Source organism: Charadrius vociferus, unplaced genomic scaffold (genome assembly GCF_000708025.1).
Source record: "Charadrius vociferus isolate BGI_N301 unplaced genomic scaffold, ASM70802v2 scaffold586, whole genome shotgun sequence".
NCBI classification, from domain to species: domain Eukaryota; kingdom Metazoa; phylum Chordata; class Aves; order Charadriiformes; family Charadriidae; genus Charadrius; species Charadrius vociferus.
Window position 1 is genome coordinate 519,823 of NW_009648902.1, and position 9,565 is coordinate 529,387.

The window sequence follows — 9,565 nt, forward strand, 5'->3', positions numbered from 1 at the left end:
AATTTGAGCTTACTGAGCCCCATGAGACTTGGCTGGAGTGCATGATGTAAGAAGGCAGTGGTGGGGAGTGCCATGGGGGGCTGCAGGGTTACACAGGGTCACAGAGTGCAGCCTCTGCTTTTCACTGTCTTGTTGCCTTTTCTGTTGTGACTGACACAGATTTTCCCTTTCAGCTCTTCCCCCTGCCAGTTAATGCCCAGCCACGACATCTCTGCTGTGTACTGCCACTGCTGCTGCACAAAGGGAGCTCCTAGGCTTTGCTGAAGGAAGATGGCTTTCTGGACGCAGCTGGGATTGCTGCTGTGGAAGAACTTCACCTACAGAAGAAGACAGACTGTAAGTATTAGCCAAAGGGTTTTTTGAGGTCTACGTCGTAGCCTTGTAGCTTACTTTTCAAGGAAAACAGGGAAACATGCTGTATCTTGATGTTTTGTCTCTAGTGGCCTCTGGTAGAGCAACTGGTCTGCCTTCAGAAAGAGCCAATCCAAACTGGAGAGAGTTACAGGTGAACAGAAACCAGAGGGCTTGAAAGTGCTCAAGACTTCTGCCCTGAATCCCAGTGTGAGAGTGTCGGAGTACTGAAAGACTCATGTCAGACCAGGCAGAGAGAGGGCACGACCGCTGTGTGCAGCAAGGAAGGTGTAAAATACAAACCTGTGCTATGACCTGCACTACAGGTGGAGCATTGCCGGGCTGCAGGAATGTGTGCTTGAGTCTAAAACTTCTGAATGCTGCAAACTGCAACAACAGCAACAAAATTCTTCCATTTCCTAGTGGCTGAAGTGGTGGAGGCAGTAGCAGCCATCTTCAGTCTCTTTATTTAGGGAGAGAAACCTAAGACTGTTGTGTAACTTCACAACAGGAGGTATAGTTTAAGTGACTGGCATAAGACATGTTCTTACATTGGCATGGAGACAAATCCAGACAACTGATATTTTTCTACCAAGGTGTGTTCTGATAAATTTAAGCACTGACCTCGCCATCTGTTAGCAGTATGGGAATGTGCCTGTTCAGACAAAAGCACAGGAACATGAATCCAGTATGGCGTTCTTAAAATTATTCTGTATTTGCATTAATGAGACCTCACAGGATGCACTAACTCCTGCAGACAGCTAAAAGCCACAGAAAACGTGCTATTTCCCCTCCAGGGATTTAAGGGATAACGGTGTTGGACAAGGGCATGTCCTGTACAACAGGCTTGTGCAGAGGATCTGTCCTCTTACATCTGACCTTGAGGAGGTATGAGTAGGGAATGTGAAGGGAACATGAGTTACTGAGGTGGTGAGTGGAAAGTGGTCTCTCTGATAAGCTTTTTCTGCACCCTGCAAATGTCAGGGTTCTTGCCAGCTGGTTGGGGCTGGGTTGTTTTAGAAACTCGGAGTCACAAGGGAAGGAAGGCTATCATATTCATCACTGGAGATGGAGACAGTTTCTGTAGTCTTTGCTCAGCTGTCTTAGGCTTGTTTTCATAGGAATTGTGTCCAGTGAATTCAGAGCTGGAATTCGTCCATTCTTAAGTAAAACCAGACAAAGGGGACTTGTGGCATCGTTGACTTTCCTGTATACCTCTGTGGTTACAGAGCTGCCAGTGATGGCGGGAATTTCTGTGATTTGCATGTTTTTGTCCGTAACACGGGTGCCTTGATCTCCCAGGACAGGACTGCCTAGCTGAGAGGCTGTGGGCTGCATCAGCTGCAAAGAGTGAGGCTGTCTGCTCTCTGGATGTTTTGAGGCAGCATCCTGACCATGTAAATAGCCTCATAATTCAGAAGAATGTTGCAATGGAGCTGGGGAAGGTAGTCTCAAAACTGGCTACAGCTCCTAAAAAGATAGGCTGTTCTCACATATTGCTCATGTAACCTAGACTCTTACGGGAACTCTGGGACATTAATGGATCCTCTGGAACCATACTTAAACTGGTTAAGCCAGGAGCAGATTTCAGAGGAGTTAAGTTTTACACTGAGGCTGATGGCTTTCTTTTTCTCAGGGTCTTCTGAAAATAATGCATCAGGTTTGAAGGCTACTTAAAGACATCTGAGTCTAGCATGCATGTCCTGTCAAGGAAGCTGTATGCTAGCCTGCTGGGCAGCAGATTGTGCATTTGTATCCTTTGGCAATGCCACAAAAACATGGTAGGTTAAGTGTGTGTCAGTGAAAAAGACCATCCTGCTTGTAGTTTCGTAATGCTCTTGGATCTGCTCAGCTGTTTCTCGGTACCTTCTGGCAGCTTCTGTATTGGTTTCCCATCAACTAGCCCAAAGAGTATGAAACTGCTCATAGTCACTGTTCCACACTGGTATTAGTCAATTCATAAAGAAGGCCTGAGACTTCTTGTTTTTGTGGGGTTCCTATAGCTGCGGGGTTTTTTCTCTTGAACAGTTCCCATTTAGGCTTTACCTGAAGATGTCAGGAAGGGAAGGCCACTTAACAGAAAATGGCAGAAAAGTAGCAGAATATCTGGTCTCACCATCCTGTTATCATGGCTGCACAGTCATTTGTCTATTTGCTCTGCTCGTAAGAGACCAGTCTCCTCGAGCTGGGTGTGCTGGTGATGGCACTCTCCCATTTGTACTTACTGAAGATGTAGCCCAGAAACAGTTTGATCCTTACCCTTCTTCCCACTAGAAGTGTGGGCTAGCCTTCGCTTCCCACTGAACCCTCTCCTTGGCTGCTGTGAGTTTGGGCTGCATTGCGAAAGCTGGGTTCAAAGCTCAGCCTGACGTGTGCAATTCAAGCGTTACTTTGTACTGGATAACTTCCAACAGCACCAACAGAGTATGGGGGGAAGGAGCTTACAGGGGGAGAGGAGGAAAGAAAAATCATGTTCAGGGGTCACTGTGTAAAAAACACTGCTCTCTCCCTGTGGTCTTAGATATGATACACCTCAAAGGTGCATGGAGAGACTGGTCAGCTGCTGGTAGCTCCCTGCGTTGAAACTGGACCATAGCGGTTGGGGAGGGTGGTTGACAATGAGATGATCGTTTAGTTAGTTCTTGCACAACAGATTTCCTGTTGACACAGTGTAGATTTCAATATTTAATGGTATCCTGCATCATCAGCCAACTGGTATAAATTGGGCACGCTTCAGGGACTAGCCTCAGTAAAATTAGGAGCAGTTTGTTCTTGGTCAGGTGCTGCCTCTGAGGTTCAACTACTGTGTGCAAATGGGATGTTTATCCTTCAACTCCAGACGGAGCAGTGGTGGCAGAGTGGCTGGAGGTTTGAAGATTCATTTCACTATTTACCAGGCTGGTCTAGTTGCAGCACAAAAGTGGGTGAGGAGACTTGATTTTTCAGTATCTACTTGTTATGAACCTGAGCGAGACATGGCCTCTTTAGTGTCTCCGTGTCCACCTCTGCAAATGCTGCAGTGGATGAAAAGTGCTATCACAGGAAGGTCAGGAAGCAGTAGGGGAAGGAACCTACGACCTTCAGGAGCAAAAGGAAGAGAATTCAGTTTTCTGTTGAACAGCACAAGAGGCTGGCCCGGGAGTCCAAACTCTATTGAAATGCTACTGACACATGGAGCCTGACCCCGTGCAAACCTCTGGTGCAGCAGTTGCCAGCTGCCTCTAAGTAGCATTTCACAGGCTGCTGTGATGTAGCAGTCTTCAGCTGTGAAGGTGCAACTCAGTCAGTCCAAGCTCTACCCCTCCTTTCTCTGTCCTCTCCGAGCCTGTGAATCTGCAAAGTTAGATGTGTGTGCAGAGGCATACAGTGCTGTGCACACAGCTTACGTTTGGTTACCTTTGTGATTGTGTAATTAACCATAATGAGGCATACAGAAGAGAAGCTATGTGTGCAGGTGGCCAGGCTCGCCCTTCAACAACAGGACCACTTGGGCACTACTGTCCACCCCAGCATGATGTGGCTGGGGCTGATATGTCTCCAAGCAAGCTAGGGCTTGATCTCAAGGGCAGCATTTTTTGCTGGTTCTGTAGGAGTTGCAGGGCTGCAAGAGGCTGTCTGGCCACCTTGGTCACCCTGAGAAGCCTCCACAAGCCCAGCTGACACTGCTTTTCCCCAAACAGTGTGTAGTGGCAGTCATTTGAGGTGCATCCTCCTTGCCTACAGGCAGGGTGGCAGAGCGCTGTGATATGTGCCAGAGCATGGCCATCGATGCTGGTGGAGGGAATGCTTTGTCCTGGTTTAATAGACACCATTCTGTCCAGAGGAGGAAAAGTCCTGCTATGCCATCCTGGCACCAGCTGGGAGGAGATCCTGAAAAGGGAAGGAGTAGACGATTTGTTGGTGTCCTGGCTCTGAGCATCTCTGACCTCTGGAAGCCAGACCACTATTTAATGCAGAAGGAAGAAGGCTCTCACTGTTAATGGCTGTGTGTGTGGTTCCACTGCATTGTTTATTGTAAAAATAGAGACCAAAGATACTGAGGCATCTTCCTGGAATCTTTCTTAGCACTGTCTCAGTGGTGTTTCTTACCTAGTAGTCATACAGTATGTGCATGAAAATAATGGGTGGGAAACAATATCCCAAACTCATCATGCACTGTTACCAGGAGTGCCTGGGAGACTCTGTTACTCAATTTTTGTCTTTTGGTTAGGGTTGCCATTTGGTTGGGCGTCAGCCATTAAGGGTATCTGTGAAGAGCCGTCCTAGATGGTTTCCTCTGCTGAATCAAGTGGCATTTGTTTTAATGCATGTTTTAATGCATTGTTTTTACAGTGTGAGGTTATTTTGAGGTACAGTAGTCACCTAGAAGTCTCATCTAAAAGTTTGCGTGAAGTGCCTTGTGGTGAGTGTCAAGAGCCTAATTTTAGCTATTAATGGTGTAACACAGGAAAACACATTTGCATGTGGGGATTTTCTCTGCCAGTGGGGTGCAGGTCTTACCCTGTCTGGCTTGTAATAAGAATGGTGTAGATAACTTAGTAGAAAAGTCAGGGTTTTCCAGGAAAGAAGGGGAGAAGATTTCTCTTTACTTGACTGAGAAATCACTCTGGTTTCCCTCTTGCAAAGGAGGAAGAATGTAAGAATGGCAGCATAAAAAGCTTTCAGTTTTTCCTTGTCTCATGGCTTACCTAAAATGCATGTTTAGGCAGTCTTTCTGGAGTGGGAAAGGAGGGGTGTGGCAGGAGAAGCTCAAGCCTGGGAAACCTCAGCTTCTCTCTCAAGGTCTAGGCTGAAGTGTTGCTTTGCCCACATGTTTCTGTGGGACATCTCGGTGAATTTTTGTGCTTCAATTTTCTGCCCCAAAAATGCTCTGCATTCAATAGCAGGCCTTTCTTATATTCTTTTCTAGTCCTGCTAAATAAGTTCTTTATATCTTTACCTGACACTCACTGTCTTTCTGTAGGTACCCTAAACCAGTGGGTGCCTATCTTTGGGAACAAACATAAATTAAAACAAATGATAACTAGGTATGAGCTTAATCTTAGTAGCTCTGCTTTCCTGATGCCATCTTCTGCAGCACTGAAATGTAAAGGTTTGGCATAGCTGTGCTTGGGCACAATTTCCATGCCTGATGTGTTAGGGTAGAAGCTCAATGGTGTACTGTGAGAATGGGATGCAAGTACTTCCCACTACCTCTAAAACACGAGGCCAAAAATTCAGCTTATTGCTGGGAAGATTCATTGGGAGGTTTCTGTCAGTCAGGGGACAAAAAGAACTATAAAAAGAAGCCAAAAATAGCCCTTAAGCGCATGCAGTTTAGTTCCATAACTGGCACATATCAATGAGAAAAGCCTGTAATTCTTTGCAGATTATTCTCTGAAGCTGGAAGAACAAACTTCTCGGTCCTGGAATGCATAGACAAAGCCAAGTGAGGCAGAGCTTGCAAAACTGTCCTGTCTTGCAAGTGGATTGTCCTAGAACCTCTGTTCTGTCCTGTATTTTGAATATGACGTCTTAATACTTTGTCTTTATTGTTTCCAGTTCCAGCTGCTGATCGAAGTTGCCTGGCCTCTGTTTATCTTCTTCATCCTGATCTCTGTAAGACTTTCATATCCGCCTTACGAGCAGCATGAATGTAAGTACTAAACACAGCAGCTGCACCCAGAATGGTTGGTTGTTGTTTCATGGTTAGAAGGTAATAATGCAGCTGGCAAGACACAGGAGCAGTGGTTGCATACTTCAGTCAGAAATCTTCAGGGAAGCTTTTATGGCTCCTTTACTTCCACCTTGGGGACTGCAGCATGTTCTGACATGTTAATGTTGCTCCAGGACTGTACACTGCTGCTGTTTTTCTTGCTGTTTCTATTTTTTTTGCATTTATAATGTATTAACTGAGAGTTTGCTGTAGACCTGTGACAAGTCTGCAAAACCCACACAGAACCCAAGTCTTATTTCTCATTGTTGATTTAGATGTGACATAGCATAAAAAGAAAGCAGCGTTCAGTTCTGTGAGAAAGCAATCTCATTTGCAGGCAATAATGTGGGTTAATGTATCGCGTTAAAGAGCACAGGACCAATTCCATTCTTTCTAACCATTAGACTGTCAACTCTGTATTCAGTAGGTTCAGCAGTCATACATTTGTGGGGAAAAACTGTTCTGCTTTTCTCTTTACATCCTCAATGGGCACATTTGTGCTTGTCTTTCAAAGAAAGCTTATTCTTGGTCTGCAAATGACAATCTTTAGGTCTCTGGTTGCCATTTGATTTAGGAAGCATTACTTGTTTATTAGTAACATGCTTTGTCTTACTGATTGGTGACAGCCTTTACTGCAATTAGCTGACTGTGGAAGAGCTCCGTGTTTATCTTTCCTTTGCTTGATTACTGCAAGGTAAGGTTTAAGGGTCAGCACAACATGATTCTGGAGGTCACTCTGAAGTGTTTCATTCTTAAAATGGGTAAAGAACTAGCACTTACAGCACTTACCCTGTGGTTCTTCGCAGTGTCTGGGCAATTTTATGCTGCTTACTAGGCTTTGAAGCTAGGAAGGATCCTTTCAAAGCTGAACTGTTGATGTTTTCAGTTTCCCATTACACTTTGGACACTGCTGGTCCCATGCAGTGCCTAACAGGGTAATTGAAGCTTCCCTAAATTAAATCTCATACTTTGCTGCATGACATTTGAATTACCTTTTCTGACTGAATGTCCCAGTGGCATTAGGAGAGATACCTGTAATGTGAACATGAAGCTGGAGAGAAGCAATAAGCAGTCTGCTCAGCTGGTGTTAATAACGAGCAGCCTCAATGGTAATTTGTCTCAGCTGTGGCAGTGCTGTATATAAACTCAAACCTAGCAAGAGCTACCTTTTCATAGAGCTGTTTAGATTGGGCTTGTTAGTCATTAGCCTCCTTGTAAAGCCTTTGCTCTGGCACCCTGGTGTCACAAGCAGAGTTTTGAGTCTTTCCCCCCTGCAGCCCCTTTTCCTTCACTTATGTTGACTGATGTTGTTTTGTCTGCCTTATCCTGTCATTGGGAATTGTAAAGTGTAAGGCATATGGTAAGTTTTTAATTCGCTTTTTATCGTTAACTCCTCTCCATTTTTCTAAAAGCTGCTGAGAACAGGTAACTATACTTCATTTAAGTCTGGATTGGTTTCATTGAACATTCACTCGTATGCGGACAGATATGGATGTGTTGTATAGTGGAACACTTTTTTTGCTGACCTGTAAGCAAAGATAGAAAGAAAGAAACCTTGAGTTCATGGTGAACTCTGTGGCAGCCCTGTGGATGCCTTAAGGGAAACAGGATTGTTATCTGTAGTGGCAGTACTGTATGCTGTTATGAAATCACTTGCAGGTAATGCTTGATGACAGCAGTAACAGAGCTGCATGCAACTGCTGTGTAGCTTCCAGATGGCCTTAGTATTTTAATGGTATAGTCTTTTTCAACAAACATATAAGACCTTCCGTTCTCTTTTTTTTTTTTTTTTTCCCTGTTTGAGGAGAAGAAGAACCAAGGACTGGGATGTTTCTGTGGTCATGCTTTCCAGTCAGGATTTTTTATTTCTAGCAGCTTGGCTTAGCGTGAGGAACCTTTTCCTGAAAACACGGGGAAATCTTGCTAGCTCTTAAGTGATAGTTACATGGCTTTCACCAGACAGCCAGAGAAGACATCTTAGATGCTACTGAGCAAGATTGCTGACTTTTGTCTTGTAGAGCTTGACTTTTCTTTTCTGTTCCTGTGACCCTTTAAGGTATTCAAAATGGACTTCATTTGGGGGAAAAAATATCAGACAAAAGGGACTTTAATCTTTGCTGCAAACATCTAGTTTTTCAGTTATGTCATTGAAAATGGTGTGCTGTTACACTGTCTTCTGTGCAACTTACCTGACTTAAAACTGGCAGATTCCTGCTTTACTCTTTGAGAAATGGCTGTTGTGTTCACCACTGTATGTAAAAAGTCACCATGAATTCTTGTGAGCCCTTCCACTTTTCATACTGCTTTTAATAGTTTCTTTGAGTTCTTAGCCATGTAAAATTAAAAGGCCTGGAGAGAGAGAGAGAGGATGATTCACCGGGAAATTTAACGAAAAGAATCTGAAAGTCTTAGCATTTTTCCTCTCCCCCTCCAAACCCCTCTCTCAGCCAATAAGAACAAAAATGCAAAAAGAAAAAAAAAAAAAAAAAGCCAGAGAGCTCAGGTAAATAGCTTTTCTATTTTAAACAGAACTGGGAACAAACAGTCCCCTGGGTACTGGAAACAATGAACCTTCGGTTCCTTCACCTTTCTCCTGGACAGAGTCCTTGGCTTTCTCCAGGGAGGACTGATAAGCTCTCAGTCTTCTTTCAACCACTTACATTAACCTACCTTGCTGTAATTCAGGAGCTTTGACCTCTCTTCCTTCTGGGGCTTTGGTACCTCCATTATGGCTGTGGAGGTAGGGAGCCAACCCCCTGTGTGATTGCAGGCACACCGTGAAGATGAGGTGAGCAGCAGAGGGGAGAGTGTGCATCATGTCAAAGTCTTGAGTAGCTGTAAGAGATACTGAGGAAGGGGCATAACCTTCTTCTGCACTCCCCTCCCTAGTGTGAGTGTGGGAAAGTGAGTTCGTTTGCAGAAAGCAACCTGACAGCTCATCTAAGGTGCAGAATTATACAAAGAAAGCCTATCTTCCTGTCATTGGAGGGTAAGGAATTCACAAGTGCCTGAGTGGCGTACTGGTGGAGATCTGCTACGAGTAGTTTGTTACTACTTTAACTCTTGATCAGAATGTACAACATAAACAGGACATAAGCTCTGGGCTATAACTGAAGTAGGTCTTCAGTAGCAAGAGTTAAACTTCAGCAAAAAGGTTTGAAATATGGCAGGCAGGTGCCTAAATGTTATTGGCTCCCTTCAGAGCTCCTATGTAGGCACCTACCCCGCAATTGCTGACCCTTTGCTTGGTGTTTACAGCGTGTGTAATTGAGGCGAGTGGATTTTGAAAACTAAAAGAACTGAATAGAGATATTGTGGGTCTTCAGAACCAAGACCCTGACTGGGGCTGTCCGTGTGGCCTCAAGCCAAATCCTTGTGTTAGTTAAGCATGTAAATCCAGAGAAGCGCAGCTGGTTAGGAAGCATGTGTGTGCATGTGCTCATCACTGCCAGGCTTTGGAGTTGCCTGCTGTTGGGCGTTCCTCAGCAAGAAGAACTATATCCCTATAAGTAATATATA

General features: G+C 44.6%; 1 protein-coding gene across 1 annotated transcript in view; it reads left to right on the forward strand.

Annotated features, from left to right (window-relative positions):
• The first annotated feature begins 270 nt into the window (after positions 1 to 270).
• ABCA1 (ATP-binding cassette, sub-family A (ABC1), member 1) overlaps positions 271 to 9,565 on the forward strand; it is a 77,473-nt gene continuing 68,178 nt past the window's right edge. Inside the window, exons 1-2 of the mRNA XM_009887208.1 lie at positions 271 to 336; positions 5,893 to 5,986. Coding sequence (XP_009885510.1) covers positions 271 to 336; positions 5,893 to 5,986 — 160 coding nt within the window. The remainder of the gene's footprint in view (positions 337 to 5,892; positions 5,987 to 9,565) is intronic.